The sequence below is a fragment of the Haliotis cracherodii genome, unplaced genomic scaffold (genome assembly GCF_022045235.1).
Source record: "Haliotis cracherodii isolate W230 unplaced genomic scaffold, xgHalCrac1.p SCAF_22, whole genome shotgun sequence".
Taxonomy (NCBI): Eukaryota; Metazoa; Mollusca; class Gastropoda; order Lepetellida; family Haliotidae; genus Haliotis; species Haliotis cracherodii.
This window is the reverse complement of record NW_027266278.1, coordinates 7,469,239-7,492,724: the sequence shown is the minus strand read 5'-3', so window position 1 is coordinate 7,492,724 and position 23,486 is coordinate 7,469,239. Positions and strand designations below refer to the sequence as shown.

Sequence of the window (23,486 nt, the reverse complement as noted above, 5' to 3'; positions counted from 1 at the left end):
GGATACCAGCACACTAAGGGACATAACTCTGCACAGTGTCCTGCAGAGCCTTAGACAACTGGGTGCCGTTGTACAAAACAATCTTAGCACTTCGTAAGGCTGTGTTAGGTATGGGAGTTACGATCACCTTAGCGCTAAGATAGCTTTGTACAACGGAACCCTGGACTACCGGTGCCCACTCTGCCATAACAAATCATTAAACCTGGCTCATGCAAATATATCTAACTGTCTAGGCTGACATGAGTGGCCACACATTCTACATTCAGTCTAAACATGAGATAAGTCTTTTTTTTTTTTTTTTTTTTTTTTGTCAGGCAAAAAAGTGTTAAATTCCATTACTCCAACCTGGAACCCAAAGAAAACCAAATTGTCTAAACTGACAGTGGATGGTAGTTTAAACAGCGGCTTTTGTAACAACATTCTAAGTCACGCATCAAAGGATGAACATTTTCATAAGCAGTAACCATAGCAGCACTTCAACAGGTCCGATTTTGATGGCATTTTTGAGCAAGAACTGACTAGTTTTGAAAGTTACAAGTTATAAGATAGACACAGCATGACCCTACACACATATGGGGAATACTCACAGCTTGCAGTTTTTCCAGTTGCTGCTGGTTCACAGAGTTGGGTGACATGTCACTGGGCGGCGTCTCCAGGTCCCACACACTGCTGGGCTGAGACCAAGCAACTGCAACATACACAGAGCTACAGATAAGCAGCGTATTGGCGTAAAATACCAAACAAAATATTCAAAAACCAATTACTTTCAATTAACTTGCGTACAGAAACGCATGCATTAAAGGAAAAACTCTAATTATAAAAACAGCACGCGTAAATACCCAATGAAGCGTATTCAGCATGCGTACAATGGAGCTAATTTCCGAAACACAATTACAAGCTAATTTACTTTCCGAGTCAAGCCTATATTTAGAACCGTTATTTACATTTATTAAATCAAAAATGTTTACTCATTTTGGGAAAAACCCAATAGAGTGATGAATAGATAAGTGAAAAAATATAGATTACCCAATGAAAAATGTAATAACTCAATTAAAATGGAAACCTTGAATCCTTGTGACTTTTGCCCTTGATCTTAAATAGCGGGTCAACACATGGTTTTAGAGGACTTACCTTGTCCTGGAGGGTGCCCCTCCCCTTCTGCAGCAGGGCCAGGCTGGGGCATGTGATATGCTGGGTGGGAGGTAGTAGGGGTGCCCTCTGCTGTCTGCGGCCTGGAACACAGTGGTAGCTTCCACATCATCTCTGCACAGACTCATAGCACTACCCCGTTATTGGGATGGGCAGTCTTTTTGTTTGTTTGTTGTTTAATGACACACTCTATATTCCAACCACACAATATTAAACATAAATTGAGAATACAGTAAACTACAATTATCACAAACTCAAAGGGACCACTAATTTTAGTTCATGATAACCGTAGTTCGTTATAAGCATATATACAGCATGTATACAACAAATGGCCGGGACTAAAAATAAGTTTGTTATATCGGTCAGTTCGTTATAAGCGTGTTCGTTATAAACGTAGTTTACTGTATATGTTAATAATTGACATTGCAGACCTGGGGGACACTACAAGGTAGGGCTGCTTGAATCAACAAAACAAATGAAAAATGTAGATTGTATTTCGCATGTAACATACATTTCTCTCTGGTACAAAAGGGTTCAAATTCCAATGGCTGACTGGTTAATTTCAAAGTGCCACGGACTCAAAGACCTAGGTATACCCCTACTGCCGACATAGCACTTCTGTATGACTCCAGACTTCTGTCTTAAAGCACAAATACTAATTCAACTCACTGTGGGGACAGCCTGTTCTGTTGTTGTTGTTGTTGTTGTTGCTGTTGTTGCTGCTGTAGTTGTTGTAGCTGCTGAAGTTGCTGCATAAACATAGGTTGTGTCTGCATCAACATCTGCATCACCATCTGTTGCTGCTGTGGTGGAGACATGTTCTTGAATGAATCCTGTTCTTGCATCTGTGTCATCATCTGGACCTGCATCTGTCTGCAATAATCAACACTCATCTTGCACTTGAAACACCTCAGGGTCCTTAGACGCAAACTATTGCCTCCTTATACTCCTCTGGCAAAACATATTGAGAATGGACATAAATACTTTGTACTGCAAGTCCTGGGTTTAATTGTTTGAATCATAAGAGAATTTCACAATTGTTCATGGAATGTTACAGATAACATTCCTATTCTGGTAAGAAATACTCAAATATCAGAGTGGCAATAGCTTATAGGCTTAAGGCTTCTGAGCATGAGCTATGATATCACATCAGTTTTGTTTGTTTGTTTGTTGTTTAAAGCCGCAATAAGCAATATTCCAGCTATATGACCACCCGATTAGGTCAGTCGTCCGTTACAACAGTAGTCACCTTTTACAACAAGCACGGGTTGCTAAGATAATGAAGCCTGGGACAGCGGTTAATGGGCTAAACAAAGAAGCATGCCATGAGTGCAGGAATACACACTGCCTATTTGATCCACACAGTTCATCAGCCAGGATGGGGTTCTGCCCTGAAACTAAAACTGTTATTTAAATATTCCTGGTACTCTGTGAGATTTCGGTCTCCCCTTACCTCATGAGCATCTGTTGTTGCATGAGCTGTTGAAGGAGAAACTGTTGAGGTATGATTCCAAGCAGGTCCTGAGGGGGTGGAGGAGTGGGCGTTGGCTGCTGTGGGGGCGGGGTCTGTTTTACGGGGGCTTCAGTATTGGCAGCTGTTACTGGGATGTTCTGGCAATGAAACATGGAGTAACAATGAATGTGGAGGAGGAAATTGATTTATTTTTTAACATATTGTAGCTTGAAAGGGGTAGAATATTTTTCTTTTCAAGAAAATATATAAATTCTTCCTTCTACATTGTTCAAAGACACTAAAAATTACTAAAATACACCATTTGTTTTGATCATGGTTTATTCACTGTTTTCAGTAAATACTGACTTTGACATGTATGATCACAACACGAGGAACGTGAAAGTCCATGTTCATAGTTTATTCACTGTTTTCAGTAAATATTGACTTTGACATGTACGATAACATCACAAGGAATGTGAAAGTCCATCTTACCAGTAATGGAGGTGGTGTTGGGCCAGCTAGGAATGGAACTCGGCCCCATCTCTTGATCAGCTCTCCTGGAATCGTACAAATAACAGTGAATTGAAATGGGTCCCCAATCAAAATTGCGCAATGAAATCGAAATCCGGTTCATCAGGCTTTGGAACAACGAGCACCATCTTTTAACGTCCTTGGGCTGTATCCACTATGCTTCTCACAATAACAGTTTACTGTAAATCTCTCCGTTCATAAAGGAAGTTGAATAAGTTGGATGAATGTTACTTTAGAATGCATTTTTCAGTCTTAGAGTTTGATGTGCCGATGACAATGACCTAAAACAAGGTTCCAACTTACTCGGATATTAAAAGTCTAAATTTGTAATGGCATAGTTAAAACAAGCATGAAATACTCATATCCCCCCCCCCCCCCCCCATTCTCAATTATAACTGCTTCATATCTAACCTTCAAAGTTCAAAGATGGATCAATAGTATACATCTAGTTGACACACTTTCATTCCAAGTGGCACAGTTAAGGCAAGTGAAATGGGGTTTAACGTCGCATCCAACATTATTGCACTTAAAAAAGGTACGTGCACGTGGGTGTGGGTGTGGTTGTGGGTGTGGCTGCTTGTACTAGTTCAGACTGATGCTGATTTAAGAATGCTTGCACACTGAGATACCATGCCGCAGTTTAACATGAATACCCCTCTCAGACACAACATACTGACTCCGAGCCGACCAGTCCTTAATTTAGACCCTTAATGCCGAGCGCCAGACAGGGTAACAACTGGTACCATCTTTTAATGTCTTTGGGTATGACACAACCGGGGATCGAACCCAGGACTTCCAGCTCTCCAGGCGGCCGCTCTACCACTAGACCATGGAGGCGGTCTGGCACACCTAAACATCGTTATGAGCATGAACAACATGGTGATGGAACTTGTACGTACCTAACTGCTGGAATCGTTCATCACATCCCCTTTTAACCAGAAGACTCATTGTAAAGTAACCAGCACTGAACCACTGGGCCATCTCCTCTGGGTTAAAAGGTCCTGAAAAAGTGGAGTGAGTGAGTGGGTGAGTGAGTGAGTTGATGAGTAAAATCTGATTTCAGGATCTGCACACAATACATGTTATCTCTTCATCTTACAAACTAGTAATATACTTCATCTCCAGTGTTTGTGAGCCTGGTAAGTTTAGGTAGAGCTCAGAAACTTCAAGGAAACATTATTGCAGCAGGAAAACATCTAACTGAAAGAGACAAACCAGCAATGGAGACTCCCATATGTTAGTCAACATGCGCTAAGGTCACTTTGTCAAGCGGAGCCCGACTGGTTACTTTGGAGACATTGCGGTAACTTGACTCTGTTTTAGGCACCTTATCTGACAAGCAAGGGTACTAGGATCTTTCCTGATAAAGGAGACCCCTTATTATATATAACACACTAAAAGTTATTAGAGTCTGTGTCTAAAGCTTTTGAGTATTCAAGCCCTAAACTTTCACTTGACATCATTTTTAGTAGATCTCAGTGTTATTACATGGACTTAAGCAAGGCTTTCAGGACCAAAAGACATTTTACTAGAACTATTACTGGAGATTTGAACTACTGTATTCGACATAATAAGTGCCCCGCTCTAATAAGCATCCTGGCAATATTTGCTAATATATTGTCTAAAAAACAATCCTAATTAGCCCCCCTTCCGATTGATCAAGATTTATTCGCGTATAATACGCACTCGTGTGTGGGCAATTAAATCCTGGAAAAATATATCTGTCGTACATAAACATTTCAGGCTGTCAGCATAAACCACAAAATTTATCTTTCAACTCTTTTTTTGTCACCAAAATAATATTCTAATAAGAGCCCCCTATTTCTAATTTTGAAAGCCCTGGGCGCTTATTACGTCGAATACGGTATTGGCTAAAGTAACAGACTGGCATTACTCCGGTGCTCAAAGTCATGGATTTAACCCATACCACTCAACATTTGCTAAGGTTCCACACCTTGGACTTCAGATAACTATTTTAGGCCTTGGCAAGAGAATCTAAATATTCTAACAATGCCTCCTAAGAAAGATATTTCATGTCATGTCCCTTGTGATGTCCTTGTGGGTAAATGTGTACCTTGGACATCTCCTTGGGGATCCCTGTAAAACCACTTGAGGGACTCTTCATGACTAAGTGGGACACCTTGAGTCCGAGGGTCCATGGGACCTCTCTGTAACCTGTTCTCTTCATCCTGATCAGAAAACAGCATTTTTATCTCATGGAAATTCTACCTTCCATGATTATCATCAACCTTCTTCCACTCAACAAAGTTTATGGTGAATGTGTTTACAAATTTTCATAAAGATATCTCTAATAATTTTCAAGTTCTGCTCCAGAAATGAAACCCACTGCTTTCATTCAGTTTACGGGACCAAGTCCAATTTATAAAATTCATATAAAAGAAAAGGCAATTTTGGGGGAATCATAAATAGCAAAAGGCACATATACACCATACGCTGAATGTGTTTACCAAGTTTCATAAAGATATCTCTAATAATTTTCATGTTCTGCTCCAGAAATGGAACCCACTGCTTTCATTCAGTTTAGGGACCAAGTCCAATTTATAAAATTCATTTATACACCATACGGTGAATGTGTGTACCAAATTTAGTAAAGTTTTGTCTTATGGTTTCCGAGTTCTACTCCGGAACCTCCGAAAACCACACGTTAAACCACATCAAATCCACATCACACCCACATTACTTTGGCACCAAAGCCCACATGGCATCACACCCACATCACATTGGCACCAACGCCCACATGGCATCACACCCACATCACATTGACACCAATGCCCACATGGCATCACACCGATATCACATTGGCACCAATGCCCACATGGCATCACACCGATATCACATTGGCACCAATGCCCACATGGCATTACACCCACATCACATTGACACCAACGGCCACATGGCATCACACCCACATCACATTGGCACCAACGCCCACATGGCATCACACCGATATCACATTGGCACCAACGCCCACTTGGCATCAATAACCGAAATCAACAAGCATATTTTGTACCTCAGCTGTCATTTCAGCCACCATGTTCTCAGCGGCCTCCTTTAATCTATCCAAGGGATCACTGTCCGCTGTTGGCAGGCCACCCTTAACTTTCTTGACAGGTACACTCACTTGGTTCACACTCATAGTGTTTAATGTCTGTTCAACTGGAGCACTGTTTGAGTCATTAAGATTTTGTGACACATCCCCAAACTGCACAGATTTTGAGGGATCTATTCTCTTAGGTTCCTGATTGGATTTGACAGCAGGCTGTGGAGACTGAGACTGGCTGTTGCCATGGTTACTAGCACTTTCTTGTTTGACCTCGGGAGCACTTGTTGAGCGCTGATTCTTCTTATCCTGAAAGTTCAGAAATGTCTGGTGACAATGATGCTAATAAATCATACATCCAGGATCATGTGATTTGAAGTGCCAGTATATTCCTTTTAGATCACAAAAGATATTCTTGTCTTTGAATTGGGTTTAAGAAGTTAAACACATAAGGAAGAGAATTTTTGGATGCCAACTTCTTTATTATGAGGAACGGTGAGTTGTGTTTTAATGCCGATTTGAAGAGTATATACGGTAATAATAAGCTGGATAATCAAAGAAGTCAAACAACAGGCGTACCCTTCTCTGTTCTCGAGGTGGTTCCTTGCCCTGAGGAGGCAAGTCTGTGTTAGGCTGTGACGGTGACTGATTGGTGTTCTGTACATCAGAGTGCGGACTCTCTCCATTTCTAAAGCCCTGCAAACAACTGTATTATGACAACCTGACATGCACAAACATCAACAAGGTCAGTTTTGTTGGTTTGTTTTTTAATGCCGCACTCAGCAATAGTCCAGCTATATAACATTGGTCTTCAAATAATAGAGTCTGGACCAGACAATCCAGTGATTGACATCATGAGCATCGATCTTGCAATTGGGATATGACATACATCAACCAAGTCAGCGAGTCTGACCACCCGATCCAATTAGTCGCCTCTTGGGACAAGCATAGTCACTTTTTACGGCAAGCATGGGTTGCTGAAGACCTGTTCTAACCCGAATCTTCATGGGTCAACAAGGTCAGCGGTCAAATTTAATGGTGGTCAAGAGACCCTTTAAATATTGCAAAATTTATACATATAAATATTTAACACGTTCAAAGAAACTCATAAAACAGCGTGACCGCAGTAAGCTTAATAATCTGAGGAAAATGAAATTGAATTGACATCCTACCTTCGGATGAGAAGTAACAAATGCCCCACTGGCATCGAACGTTCCCAGCTCTTCCATATCATCATCACCAGGAACACTCCATTCAGGCAAATCTACATGAACAAGTCCGCATAAACACAACTCTGTGAAAGTGCCATGGTAATATACATGTGGGGGATGTTCGATGGGTGGGTGGGTGAGTGAGTGAGTGAGTGAGTGGGTGAGTGAGTGAGTGAGTGACTGAGTGAGTGAGTGAGTGAGTGGGTGAGTGAGTGAGTGAGTGAGTGTGTGAGTGAGTGAGTGAGTGAGTGAGTGACTGAGTGAGTGGGTGGGTGGGTGGGTGAGTGAGTGAGTGAGTGAGTGAGTGTGTGAGTGAGTGAGTGAGTGAGTGAGTGAGTGGGTGAGTGAGTGAGTGAGTGAGTGGGTGAGTGAGTGAGTGAGTGAGTGTGTGAGTGAGTGAGTGAGTGAGTGAGTGAGTGAGTGAGTGAGTGAGTGAGTGGGTGGGTGGGTGGGTGGGTGGGTGGGTGAGTGAGTGAGTGGGTGAGTGAGTGGGTGAGTGAGTGAGTGAGTGAGTGAGTGAGTGGGTGAGTGAGTGAGTGAGTGAGTGAGTGAGTGAGATGAACACCACGAGTTATGTAACAGTATGTTGGCTTTCTGAGGAGGGTGATGCAGATCTTCAATGTATACTGAACAAAAAAAGTAAAGGATCATGAATATTTTTAGGGACATTTTCATGAAATTGTGTGCTCAGTTTTCACTACAAAAAGCACCATATCCCAAAACATATTCATGATCCACAACTTTTCTTGCTCAGTATATTCAGACAGGGTTTGAGTAAGATATGGCTTAGGGATTTGAACAACTGGCTTTCAACCCTCCAAGCAGACCGTTTTAAGACCAGTGTCCTAATCCTTATTTTAAACTAATCCTCACTCTAATCATTTATTTCAGCACGACTGAGTCATGAGGGACCTATAGTGAAAGAGTCCTTCATCATGCTGATTGGTAGGAGTCTAAATATTCTGATTTTCAGAATATGTAGAAGTATTACCAAGACACACACAAGTCTACAATGTCTATCTCACACTTCCATGTTCTGATACTGACAAATGAATACTTATGAGCGTGTTCAGAATGTTCTGCAACTTGCAGGCCTTACCCAACACAATTAACGACAAGCTCATGATGCATGACAAGAGATTATGTGGGCAACACCACATCGAAGCAACTCTTGAAAACTCAATGGGAAAACTGATGGGAGTCAGGACAAGATCATGTGGACTCTCCCCCTGTTTCTGCAGCAGGGTACAACTCTGTACAAGACATCAAACAACCATACTTGCATAAGGTCTAACATTCTTAGTGCTTGCTTTACGGATCTGCCAAACAAAGAGGGGGGTGGGTGGGGGGGGAGAAACTAACAGTCAAGATCACTTTGACAACAAAATTTGTACAGGACTAACACAGAATTTTTTTAACGACATACATCTCCACTGGTGCTTTAAACTGTCCTCGGTGCATATGGTTGTCATGGTAATAAACCCTTATCAACTGTCAGCCCATCCAAAACCAAAATCAAAATCTGGAAAAAGAAGAAGAAAAGAATTCTTGCCTAATGGACATGTGACCAACTATCAATACCCGGTACTGACGTAAAAGTAGTGGTGTCCACGGCTCCGGTCCATAAACCAATGCTACCACAAGCTACAACAGTCATACATCTAAGTTCAAGTGTGGGTTTTCTGATGATTGGTGTGCTCAGGTCACTTTGAGTCACAGGTCCAGTTGCAGAACCTTCTGAACACGATGATGTGCAACAGGGTAACTCATACAAACACAGAAAGTGAAACAGACACTTTCCTGGTGTATTGCCTAAAAGTATAAATGCCTCACAGATTACACCGATATTTCAAAGTAAACATTACATCTATTTCTTTCATCATATTCAACTCAAAAGAAGTAAAAAAACACCTGATTCTTTTATATTACTATCTGAAACAGCCAGTCCATCACAGAGTAACCATAGCAACATGAAAGAATCGTGTGTTGCTTAACTTCTTTTGATTAGTATATAAGGAAAATCCAATTAAACGAAGTTGTCCTTGCATTACCAAAGTAGAATTGAGAAGAACGTGTAATCTGAACATTTATAAGTTTGGGCATGACCATGTTTGGTTGGTTGAGTGTTGACTGTACCATCCGTGTCCCATGATTCACTACTCCTACTGCGTCTGTACAGCTGGTGCTTAACATCGGCATCCGAAAGTGTTCGGTCTTTATTGGGACCATTTTGTCTCCGCTCACCATCAAATCCACCTCGACCAATAGGTTCTCTCCAGTTGGTCCGTGTGCCTAAAAACATAGAATGCCAACTCAAAAGAACTGTCAGGACTGATTTTTCTTAAGTCTTTTTTTTTTTGTTTAATGCCACACTCAGCAATATTCCAGCTATATGATGGCAGTCTATAAATAATCGAGTTTAGACCAAACAATCCAGTGATTGACATCATGAGCATGGATCCACACAATTGGGATACGATGACATGCATCAACCAAGTCAGCGAGTCTGACCACCCGATGCTGTTAGTCACCTCTTACAAAAAGCAAAGTCGCCTTTTATGGCAATGATGGATTGCTGAAGACCTATTTTACCCCTGACTTTCAGTGGTCGAGTTTCGTTAGGAAGAAGCATTCTTGATCATCCAGTATATTTTATCGATACTACTCTAAAGAAGTTAAAGTACACCCACTTTTGTCACGACAGATTACCTATAACCATAGGAAATATTCAGGTGAAATTTAACTTCGAGTAGAATATATTCTATTATGAAAAAAACAATCAAATCATTTGAGGTGAAATGGTTTTTTTTCAAAATAATTGCATGGAGGTGGTCCGTACTAATATAAGAGCATATTCATCTGTTGGCCAACTTACTCCATCTTTCTTTCTGTGGCCCTGCCCTTCGCCAGTCTCCTGCATCATCTTCATGTGTCTCTTCTTTCTCTCGCCAATTATCACTGCTCAGCGATCGAGAGAACTGAGGGTGTCGCCCCACTGCTTGGACGTCCTCAATAGTACGGGTGGAGAAGCTTCGGTCATACTTTTTACCGCTGGAAAACGCAATGCACATGAAATAGATATTTTACAGCTGCTGTTGTTAATTTCCGTGATAGCGTGACACTGTGTCATCAGTTTTCTACGACAACCTTACCAAACAGGTCACACGGAAAGGAAACTTGAACAAAAGTTTCCTCATCATGAAACCTGAGAAGCAACAGTCAGAGAAGGTAGTCACCTTTATTGTATGACTAAGGTAGTAGGGATGAGTAAAACTGGCAGTTTTTGTGACGACTCGGTTGACTTATGGAATTCAACTTCTTTATTATTTCAATGCAACACTTCGGTAGGTGCTGAAACCGTTATCACTTGGTGGATAAAGATACCTTAACCTGCGAGTAGATTTTTTGTGTATTTCGTTTTCGATGGCGTAACCAGTAGTCTAATGGCAAATGGAAGTAAAGTCAACCTAACTAATGGTAAAAGTTGTAGACAATACGGAAATGTCACGATTCTTTCCTGAATCTTACTATGTTCGGACAAGCTGACTCAAGGTAATTTCAATTCCTGAAGAATATGTTGGTGAAGGTGTCAATGATTCAGCAGTAATTACTGATTGTGATCTTGTTGCTACGTGCTCTGAAATAATCTTAATGTTCACAACATGTTTGATATTTGGATTACTAGTGACCTTGACGAAATTATCCCAAAATATATTCCAACTGAGTCTGGCCAAGAGATAATATCCCAAGTTCAGTAACAACTATCCAAAAGTCAAATCAATAATGGCCTTAACCATTTCTACATATAGAACATTTTGACACTTCCAACTTGGCAACAATAACAGCTGTGCTTAAAATGTCATCATCTGCATCAAAAACACAGACAGCTGTCAGCATCAGGCTTACACTTCTTCCCATCCATCTTTGTTCTGACCCCGCGATCTCCCAAAACCACCGCCGTTCTCTGCTTGGTCAAAGGGCTGAGTTCTTGGAGGGAAACCATCGCCTCGTCCCCGCCCTGAAAAAGTGCCATCTTCGTAAGAATGACACAACCATCATGAATTACTTCACACTTATATCTACAGTATCTGGTGATGGATATTTGAAGACTGTACATGGAGATGAACTTCTGAAGTACTTTAAACACATCATGGAAAATCTCAAAGTAAGGTCTTAATTCCAGCCTTGAGTGAGTGAGTGAGTTGGGTTTAACACCGCTTTTAATATTATTCCAGTTATATCACGGCGTGTCAGCTTAATGTGGGAGGAAATCCCGAAGTGATGCAGGTCTCAGACGTTTACCACTTCAGTAAAACCCACGAGCACGGGTATGATGCCAACAAACCTAGAAACATAATTGGGGCGAACCAGGATTCCAACCCACAATCATAGGTTTCCCACATGCCCAAGGGACGCAACTCTCCACAGTGAATCGCAGAGCCTTAGACGACTGGGCCACCCGTGCTCCTTCCAGTCTTAAATACCACAGAATTCATAAACAGGTATTCTCACTAACTGAAGCCACACAGTTCTCACAGAGGGCTGAAACGATACACCAACGCACTGCCATATCAAGCTCGGGATGATGATGTCTCTCATTCTAGATTGATATCTAGTCTTCGATAAATGGTTCCAATAACATCTGCACATCAGATAGTTCACAAACTATTTCTGACTAACATTTCAGCAATATTCATTATTCAATCTGATCATGTACTTGTGTTGTCATAAAGCATATCTAAAAAATATCCTGTGAAAAGATTTGACTTTTGTTTGGTTATTCATTCACGATTATGTCATCTTAGCCAAGGGTACTCTGGCAAGGATCACGTTTTTAATGACACAGTGATACATATATTGCGACGTTGGTGCATTGTTTCAACCCCTGTGGTCACCAGGTGATTGTTGGGTGCCTACCTCTGCCTCTCCCCCGGTCTCCACCCCCTCTGCCACCCCGGACTGGCTGCCCCCCTCGACCCATGGACCGGAGCACTGTTGTACTGTTCACAGACTGAGACATCAACCTCTGTAAAAGGAAACAGAAACTTGTGATAATTCATGTCCAGGCTGACCAAGGGTTCTCATAATAGCTGAGCAGTCAGTTCAAAAAACTCTCCTGAAACAGCCTCATACCAATTTTCTCTTTGATCCTACCTGCAAAATGTTAACGAGAAACTTAGGTGAGGTAAGGTGAAATGGGGTTTAACGTTGTGTCTAAGATTACTGCACTTCTATAGCAACGAACATGCACGCCTATGTGTGTTTGGCTGCTTGAACTAGTCTGAACTGATGCCGATTTATAGTGCTAGCCCACTGAGATACCATGCCGCAGTTTAACGTGAATACCCCACTCAGACACAGTATACTGACTCCGAGCCGACACAGTCCTTGTTTTAGCCCCTAATTGCTGAGCGTCAGACAGGGTAACAACGAGTACCATCTTTTAAAGTCTTTTGGTACGACGCGGCTAGGGATCAAACCCTGGACCTTCCTTTAGCTCATATCTCAGTACACAATCCAGTGATTGATATTGTGAGCAATTATCCACGACGTCCTGGTAGAATGACACACTATTAAACTCATCCAGACTACCCAATCCATCAAGTGGCGTCTTTAAGACCAACACAAGTTGCTGGGGACATTCTCACCTGGAATCCACCCAAGGCACTTAAAATGAATAATACTAAACAAGTCCTCAAAAGCATTTTAATCCCTTACCTGTTCTTCCTCAGTTAGAGAAATTAGAGCTAGTGGTTTCTGCGCCTCTTCAACGTAGACTGGCGGGAAGTTGACAAGGTCTTCAGGGGCTTTGTAATTACTGTGAAAGAGGGCTAGCATCTCCTCCCGCCCATATCTGTATTCTGCTAGCTTGAATTTGCCCCCTAACCCAGGTGTGGGCGGGGGAGATGCAACACTGTTCCCGCCAGACAGCTGTCGGAGCCTGGGGAACACGAGCAAGGCATTTTAACAATATTCTACATCCATCATCAGGAATGGCTCTCAAGAGTAGTGACACGGTGGAAGTTAGTGTGTCAACACTATACACTGGCTGGTTATACACTGGCTATCGATATAGATCATGGAGATCGCTAATCACTAACTATGTATCAATCAATTATCAATAAATATCAGAGAAGTAACATTTAAGCAAATATGCAAGAAAAAAAGGGGTGGGGTGGTGAAACAGCATTTTAGTCATATCACCTGGACTTTAACGCTTAATTTCACACATTGTAATATACAGCCTCAGCTATATCACACAATACACATCTGCAGTGAGGAACTGAGTCTGATTTTGACTCTGGTTCAGCAATATTCTGCAGCTGTTTCATAATCTGACAGTGTTGTAGCTAGGTGCTCATTCAAAGTCAGCACACACCATCAAACACCTCGCCCCTCATTAATACGCCATGCATATATTACTTATCTTCAATGAATACTCTTCCTCTTTGTCATTCATATATTAAACATAACAAATTTTGTTTTAGACACTGTTCTTATTTAACGTGTTCAACAATGCATGGTAGCTTAAACACAGTTTAATACAATCGTCATTGTACATAGCATGGTTCCAGTAACTTCAAATTTCTGTTTTCAAGGCCACACTTTATTTTTTCAATTGCTCTACGGATCCGCTAACCCTAACTTTTTGTTGAAATGGAAAAAAGAAAAATTCAGAATCTTTTCTATATCCTGCCAATAAGATGAATGTTCCATAATAAAAATATTTTCCAAGCAAGGATCCAAAGTCAACATCAATGAAACATTGGGAGTAAAAATCATGAAAATAAGGTTTGTTGTTCATGAAACGATACATCTTCCCTGGCAAAAGCGTCCACTAGCCTTTTAAATCAAAGTCTTGTTTCCACCTTTGCCACATCAAGCCCACTTTCCTGTGCTAAATATGATTGGACTATCACACATATCGATAGGTTTCTCCTTCTTACCGACAGGTATTTTCCCATAAAAATTCTGTAAAGCAATTAAAAAAATGTGGCCTTACAGAGATAAACCCCTTTGTGTATGTACTTACCATTCAGGGCCAAATTTGAGAGTATCTGCCATTTTAATATTTGTTGAATAGCTGAAAAAAATAAAGAAAAGTAGACATAATCAAATAATCAGATACAGAAATATTATTTACAGAAAATCTGAGGAATTGGGAAAATTTTAATTCAATTTTAACTTTCATTTCCTGCTGACATGGGGCCAAATATCGGCCTCTGAACAGATCTAAATAAATCAATGTAACCTTCAACCCAACACAAGCAATATATCTGTGCACTGAATTTGAAATAAATGGAGACCCCTGGCATCTGAAAATTACGGGTAATACTTGTAACATGATATACAGGGGAATACCAGCATTTTTCTATTGATTTGGGTGTCTAAAGTGACAACTGTACCAACAACAAATAAGATATAGAGTATCTGTGAAGCATTATTATGGATGGGGATTTCCTTGTTTGAAACAAAATTAGTGTTTTGTTTTGTTTGTTGTTTTATGCCGCACTCAGCAATATTCCAGCTATATCATGGCGGTCTGTAAATAATTGAGTCTGGACCAGACAATCCAGTGATTGACATCATGACCATCGATCCACGCAATTGGGACAGATGACATGCATCAACCAAGTCAGCGAGCCTGACCATCCGAACCCGTTAGTTGGCTTTTACAACAAGCATAGTCGCCTTTTACGGCAAGCATGGGTTGCTTGCCGACCTATTCTACCCCGGATCTTCACAGGTGCATGTCATCATATCCCAGTTGCGTGGATCTATGTTAATGATGTTAATCACTGGATTGTCTGGAACAGATTCGATTATTTACAGACCACCGTCATATGGCTGCAATATTGTTGAGTGAGGCGTTAAACAACAAACAAACAACAAGATATCACAGGACACACAGCCATGTCACATCCGATTGTCATCTAAGTACATTGGATGTGTAAAGTACATTCCATATGTATGCAACCACAACTACAGCCGAATTGTACTTAATGATTCAAACAGCCATACTTTTTAAGCATCCCATGGGATATGCAGGGCACATTATGTGCGTCAATTTTCAATTTTTATGTCAAGGACATGATATTATGCATCCGGTAAAACCCTGCATAAACCCACATCAGTAAAGCAGGGGTTTATCTACATCAGCTCAGTGGCTGACAGTCAAAATTCGCCATTCCTCAGTCCAATCTTTTACCAATATCACACTGTTTTCCCAAGTTGCCTGCTAAAGGCCCTCAAGTTTGGAATCCTAGATAAATCTGTATAGAGTGAGGTATCGCTGCCTCCACAACAGTTTCAGTAATAGTATTTCATTAATGCCTCTAGTTTCAGTCTTTACATGGGGAATGAGTCCACGCAAAATGTTAAGTTTCATGGAAAACAAAGCATTGCAGTTTTACAACACATTTTCACAATGAACCAATATCAAAATGAACTAGAAAATGAGTTAAATGAGTTGAATTTTACACAACGAATCAAAATCCAGTCTGACGAGAAAACATTTCAATCACTGAGCTACTTAACACCCCAGATAATATGAGTAAGTATTACTGGTTTACTGCCTAGCCAACATGTTAGAACATGATATTTTAAGAGACAAAAGCTGAGTTCAGTACACCAAAACTGGGTTTGTATTAAAAGTAACAAGAAAAGAGCGTTATCAATATCCCCCGCCATGGGGCACATTGGAGTATTGTTTGTTCATACAGTACTTATAAAAGGGATTAACATGGAAGTAAATCTTAACTATCATAAAAAAACAAAACAGGAGTCCTAAGTTTTTGAGAAAATTTGTCCCCATTGAGTAGCGGACGGCCAAACATTCCTTTATCACCCATCCCACTTAGGATAATAAAAGCAATCAAAGAGGTTGAGTGATATTGTTTGTCTTTTGTCTGTTGTTTAATGCCGCACTCAGAAATATTACAGCCATATGGCGGCATTCTGTAACTAATCAAGTCTGGACCAGACAATCTGGTGATTGACATCATGAGCATCAATCTTCACAATTGGGATAAAATGACATGCATTGACCAGGTCAGCGAGCCTGACCACCAACCATGTTAGTCGCCTTAGTCATACAACAAGCAGTGTCGCCTCTTATGGCAAACATGGGTTGCTGAAGACCTCTTCTCCACCCGGATCTTCACGGGTGTTGATTGGTATTCACATGATGTAGCCACTAGTATGACACGGCTACTTCACGCAATTGTTCATAGTGAATCGTTTGTGTCAAATATAGGATTTTGTCCCAATGGCAGATTTTTTTCAGAAACAGAATAAACATGAGAGAACATAAGATGCCTTTACACATATATCATTCATATATACACAGTAAGATACACATGATAAAGGGCATTATTACCTGTCATTGATAAACACTCAATTATTCATGATATAGAACATGAGAAACCTAAACAAGTGTTTAACATGATAGATCTTATTCTCATGGGGTTATCAATGCAAATGAAACTATTTCCTTCGTTAATCAAATACCTTATCATTAAAGTGACTTACGAGGAAGTACATGAAGTAGCTTATCTTTAAATCTAAATAAAATTTGAAGAAATAGTTGAATTAGATTATTATATTCTTCATAACAAATCGATATCTTTGAGAAGCAACACATCCTTGTGTCTGTATGGAAATAAGTTCATCATTATAGGAGTTTTGTTTGTTGTTTAACACCGCTCTCAGCAATATTCCAGCTATATGACGACGGTCTGTAAATAATCGTGTCTGGACCAGACAATCCAGTGATTGAAACCTTGAGCATCGATCAACGCAATTAGGATACGATGACATGCATCAACCAAGTCAAGGAGCCTGACCACCTGATCCTGTTAGTCGCCTCCTACGACAAGCATCGTTGCCTTTCACGGCAAGCATGGGTTGCTCTAGACCTATTCTACCCCGGATCTTCACGGGTACATTGAAGTAGTCCTTCCCTCTTTATCAACAATTGTAAACTGATACTGAAACAAACATAAAAGGGTGGTCACATTTGCAAGGCTTCAGGAAGATGGATCACAGTGTTTCCTTCCCTGTAATATTATCAACATATTTACTCTCTTCAAAAGGTGGGATTTGTTTTAAGTTCTTAAATTCAGAGGCGTTTAAATAATTAATGACTAAAACACTGACGTCTTTTCCTCATTGATCCTGTTATGAGGAAGTCATATTAGTAATAAATACTAAGGAATACTGCAGTCTTGGAGTCAAAATATCGGCCTCTTTGCAGGTCTAAATAAATTCCTGATAGGATATTTTTTATCATGTTGATAGGACCTTCTATCATATTATGACCAAATACGTTTGAAAGAATCTTCAGGAGAAAATCAGTCAATGTCCTAGAAAATAAATCCCTTTTCACATTATCATGATAAAATTAAAGAACATGAGAAAACTGCAACATTGCCAGTATCGCCCAAAAGGCCGAGTCAGATGGTCTCATAGTAAAGCTATCCTAAGGGCTAGTAGAATTTCAGACCATGGAGGTGGGGGTGGGGGGCATCCTTACACGTTATCACTTTTCAAGCTGGTAATATGTCTCAAGTTGCATCGCTTATAACATACAGCAATGTTGCAAAGTCAACACAATTCTTCTACAAACATCTAGGCTAACAAACGACCATGTGGTCAGTCATTTCATCTCATCTTGAACCTTATTGAACCCTATAGCTAACAAGTCACATCAAAATAAGTTGCATTGTTTGGATTGGTATCTGTTACTCAATGTTATCACTTTTCAAGCTGGTAATATGTCTCAAGTTGTAGTTGCTTATAACCATGCTTATAACATACAGCAATGTTGCAAAGTCAACACAATTCTTCTACAAACGTCTAGGCAAACAGATGACCATGTGGTCAGTCATTTCATCTCATCTTGAACATTATTGAGCCCTATAAATAAAAAGCCACATCAAAATAAGTTGCATTGCTTGGATTTGTATCTGATACTCGATGAAAGAACTTTGACATCAGTGTTCAACAAATACACTAACCCACAAAACAAACAACTTGTAAGTGCAGGACTATCTCAAATGCTCCCATTAATTCATGATATTTGCATAACTTGATAAAATTGAGCACGTTAGATTGACGACATAATATTAATCAATATTTGACTTCAAGTGTTCAAGCTATAGTGGGATTATTTCAACTTAATGTGATATTATTAGCTCATTGGGAATGCATCTCACTTTTCCTTTCTTAGGACTAGTTTGTTGGTTTAAATATACATACAACACATACATGACATATGCCGTAGATACGAAAATCTCTTACATTTCCTTACAGTAACACAAAGGCTTGGAACTTACTACGGACTCCAGTGTCCTTATATAGTACAGGTTCAGACTACTCCACTGTGTATGTCCAGATTAAATGTGAATTTATTATTCTTAACTGACTATGGGTTTGAAGTACTCAGTGGATTTAGCTGTATACTGTACTGTGGTTAATCGGTGACATACATGCAATAAAACCCATCGACATGATTAAGTGAATCATTTCTTTACTCAACAGATACCTGATCAAATATTATGATGGCAGGTTCTCTTAATGCGGTCATTTGACCCAAACACAGCTGACAACAGCCATTTAGACTAACAAAACATTCAAAATTATATGGAACCTTCTCCTGAAGGCTGAGGTGATATCGTGTGGTGATGTTGTGTCTGACAACTATGTCATCTATTATCCTACAGCAGTCTCTTTAGAAGACAGATTATTGGAAAGGTAAGTTTTGTAAATAATTGTGTCATATTGTCATTGAAACGCAAAACAATTCACTTATTCACAAGTATATATTCAGTATTCATAGTCTGTCACACTACATCACAAATACAACAATACTTTACATAGGTACTTTGAAACTGGATGTGAGTTAAATGCACCAATAACATGTCAGTATGCAACCTTGCGAGATTATTGTTTCGCGTGCATGGCAAATTCTTAGGGAGTGAAATTGTGAAGACACATGATGCGCAAAAATATTCATATTACTACATCAATACTCAGTACCCACCCGACCCGAGTTACCTATCCCAGCCCTATAACAACAGGTCCGGGTAGTCCTGTAGGTACCCGGGTCCTACTCAGTACCCACCCGACCCGAGTACCCGAGTTACCTGTCCCAGCCCTATAACAACAGGTCCTGGTAGTCCTGTAGGTACCCGGGTCCTACTCAGTACCCACCCGACCCGAGTACCCGAGTTACCTGTCCCAGCCCTATAACAACAGGTCCGGGTAGTCCTGTAGGTACCCGGGTCCTACTCAGTACCCACCCGACCTGGGTACCCGAGTTACCTGTCCCAGCCCTATAACAACAGGTCCGGGTAGTCTTGTTGGTACCCGGGTCCTACTCAGTACCCACCCGACCTGGGTACCCGAGTTACCTGTCCCAGCCCTATAACCATGGGGCTGGTTGTCCTGTAGGTACCCGGGTCCTACTCAGTACCCACCCGACCTGGGTACCCGAGTTACCTGTCCCAGCCCTATAACCATGGGGCTGGTTGTCCTGTAGGTACCCGGGTCCTACTCAGTACCCACCCGACCTGGGTACCCGAGTTACCTGTCCCAGCCCTATAACCATGGGGCTGGTTGTCCTGTAGGTACCCGGGTCCTACTCAGTACCCACCCGACCCGAGTACCCGAGTTACCTGTCCCAGCCCTAGTAAGCAACAATACACATGGCCGGTGTATAATGAAACTGTCCCAACCCTAGTAAGCAACAATACACATGGCCGGTGTATAATGAAACTGTCCCAGCTCTAGTAAGCAACAATACACATGGCCGGTGTATAATGAAACTGTCCCAACCCTAGTAAGCAACAATACACGTGGCCGGTGTTTAATGAAACTGTCCCAGCCCTAGTAAGCAACAAGACACATGGCCGGTGTATAATGAAACTGTCCCAGCCCTAGTAAGCAACAATACACATGGCCGGTGTATAATGAAACTGTCCCAGCCCTAGTAAGCAACAATACACATGGCCGGTGTATAATGAAACACAATCAACCAAGTCACCAAGCATGACCACCCATCCCGTGTGCTCGCCTCTTACGAACAGTTCTAACTCAGTTACCCCAGATAATGATTGATATTATGAGCAGCGATCCATGCAGGCTTGTACTTCAGTTTAATGAGTGAGGAAAGCCTGAAGTGATGCAAGTCATAGACCTGTTCAACAAGCATTGCTGGAAAGCATCTGGATCAACCAAGTCTTATTGTTGGGATCAATAACATAGATAACACAAATAATGACATATACCGGCAATGACAAGAAATCTCTACTAGTAGCCAAGTCCATTGTACGATTTGGACCATATCTTCAGCATGTGTATATGAGTCACTATCAAATAGTGATGAATCCAGGTTTATCCACTGGCACCCATCACAAACACACGAAAAGGCAAGTCAATTGTATGATTACGACCATATCTTCAGCATGTGTATATGAGTCACTATCAAATAGTGATAATACCAGGTTTATACAGTGGCACCCATCACAAACACATGAAAAGGCAAGTCACATGTATAATTACGACCATATCTTTAGCATGTGTATATGAGCCACTATCAAATAGTGATGAATCCAGGTTTATCCACTGGCACCCATCACAAACACACGAAAAGGCAAGTCAATTGTATAATTACGACCATATCTTAAGCATGTGTATATGAGTCACTATCAAATAGTGATGATGCCAGGTTTATCCACTGGCACCCATCATAAACACACGAAAAGGCAAGTCAATTGTACGATTCTGACCATATCTTAAGCATGTGTATATGAGTCACTATCAAATAGTGATGAATCCAGGTTTATCCACTGGCACCCATCACAAACACATGAAAAGGCAAGTCAATTGTACGATTCTGACCATATCTTAAGCAGTTGTATATGAGTCACTATCAAATAGTGATGATACCAGGTTTATCCACTGGCACCCATCACAAACACACGAAAAGGCAAGTCAATTGTTGACTTGACAAAACACGCACACATATGGTACAAGTCAAATACATAAAATATCGTCTGTTTCAGGAACAGTTCATCATGTGGATGCTAATAAAATACCAGCATAAGCCCTTTCTCCATACCATCAATTTGTTTCCATGCGACTGAAATACACACTGACAATCCAGTGATCTGGACCAGACAATCCAGTGATTGATATGAATAATGACCCATACCATTGAAATACACACAGACAATCCAGTGATCTGGACCAGACAATCCAGTGATTAATATGAATAATGACCCATGCCATCATTGTTTGTTGTTTAATGCTACACTCAGCAATATTCCAGCTTTGTGATGGGAGTCTATAAATAATCCAGTTTGAACTAGACAATTCAGTGATTGACATGAATAATGACCCATGCCATCATTGTTTGTTGTTTAACGCCACACTCAGCAGTATTCCACTATATGACAGCATGCCTTGAAATAATCACATCTGGACCAGACAATCCAGTGACTGATATGAATAATGACCCATGCAATCATTGTTTGTTGTTTAACGCCGCACTCAGCAATATTCCAGCTGTATGATGAGAGTCTGTAAATAATCCAGTTTGGACCAGACAATCCAGTGACTGATATGAATAATGACCCATGCAATCATTGTTTGTTGTTTAACGCCGCACTCAGCAGTATTCCACTATGTGACAGCATCCTTTGAAATAGTCCCACCTGGACCAGACAATCCAGTGACTGATATGAATAATGACCCATGCCATCATTGTTTGTTGTTTAACGCCACTATCAGGATATAATATTTATACTGAGTTTTCATATAATAATTAGATCCACAGCAAGGGCTTTTATAAGTTATCATTGTGTAACATTTATAAAAAATTGTATACAATTATAGTTTAGCAAGTAAAAACACCCCAAGGGTCAAGAAATAAACAGGACTCTTTATGTGCCAATTATCTTTCAGTTAATCAGAGGAAGTACGGTATTATCACCCGTGTATACATACTGACAACACTGACTTGCACAAGTCTCCAAGGAAATGATTATTACTTTTAAATGATAATTCCTAGATTATAAAAATAATAAGAACAAGTGGTTCCTAAGAGTACTGTCTGCTTATCTAGACTTGCCTATCCAAAGTAAACAATGACTATACATACATGGACTTATCATTCAGTACAGACTTGGAGCAAAGCTATGTTAACCCCAACAGTAGTGGGTTGATATAGCAATATACACATGGGTATACACGGTATAGGGACATGTAATACTGAAACAGATGCAAAGACCCACTCCTACTTTCACATGAACAACAGGGTTAGTCTCTCATGAGACACTGCACCGAAACAAAAATACTTAAACTATCCCAAGCAAGTCTATAATGCTTTGCCAAATGTAGATTTCTGCTGACAAATGATGAGATTCTATGGATTCCTTTGTATGATATATTACAAGACAATTCAAACAAAAAATCTGAACACACTTTTATGTCAGAGACAAAATGTTAGCACCGTATTCACCATAATAAGTGTCCTAGGTCTAGCCACAACAACTTAAACCTGTTGTCAGGCATATAGCAGTAGAGAAGGAACTTAGTTAAGACATTTGGTGACACCAAAGTTTGTTTGATAATAATTATACATTGATGGACAATATACACAAGAAAATAGGACCTTATCATGTAAATGTAATATTGGAATGGGGTGATTTTAAGGCGAATACGGTTGCTACCACTGGTATAAAATCACCTACCTTACACAATCTTTCATCTAGAAGTGAATATCAGGAGGCTGTGTCAGGAGGCTGTGTCAGGAGGCTGTGTCAGGAGGTTGTATGGAGAGGTTGTGTCGGTTGCCGTACGCCATGTTGGTCCGGGTCTGCAACAATGTCCAACACAATGAACACAACTAATTGACAGCCAAAGGAAGAAAGATAAACCATAATTACTATGCAAATGTAAATGTTAATGCCCTGACATCATGGAAATAAAATACAAAACGAATTTCATGAAATTTTTTAAGTAAGATAGATCTATGTGATTTTTCGTGGGAGGGAGACGTGGCCTTTACGTGATCAGC

At 40.5% G+C, this 23,486-nt stretch overlaps 1 protein-coding gene across 1 annotated transcript in view; it reads right to left on the bottom strand.

Moving 5' to 3' along the window:
* The window catches only part of LOC139471317 (GRB10-interacting GYF protein 2-like), a 48,015-nt gene extending 24,838 nt beyond the window's left edge, over positions 1–23,177 (bottom strand). The window contains exons 1-17 of the mRNA XM_071253624.1: positions 23,161–23,177; positions 14,439–14,489; positions 13,124–13,346; positions 12,323–12,431; positions 11,312–11,438; positions 10,281–10,456; positions 9,542–9,697; positions 7,367–7,458; positions 6,774–6,890; positions 6,165–6,503; positions 5,208–5,322; positions 4,033–4,134; positions 3,095–3,159; positions 2,603–2,760; positions 1,819–2,022; positions 1,132–1,232; positions 588–688 (exon numbers count right to left, since the gene is read on the bottom strand). Coding sequence (XP_071109725.1) covers positions 588–688; positions 1,132–1,232; positions 1,819–2,022; positions 2,603–2,760; positions 3,095–3,159; positions 4,033–4,134; positions 5,208–5,322; positions 6,165–6,503; positions 6,774–6,890; positions 7,367–7,458; positions 9,542–9,697; positions 10,281–10,456; positions 11,312–11,438; positions 12,323–12,431; positions 13,124–13,346; positions 14,439–14,489; positions 23,161–23,177 — 2,253 coding nt within the window. The remainder of the gene's footprint in view (positions 1–587; positions 689–1,131; positions 1,233–1,818; positions 2,023–2,602; positions 2,761–3,094; positions 3,160–4,032; positions 4,135–5,207; positions 5,323–6,164; positions 6,504–6,773; positions 6,891–7,366; positions 7,459–9,541; positions 9,698–10,280; positions 10,457–11,311; positions 11,439–12,322; positions 12,432–13,123; positions 13,347–14,438; positions 14,490–23,160) is intronic.
* Between the last annotated feature and the right edge of the window lie 309 nt (positions 23,178–23,486).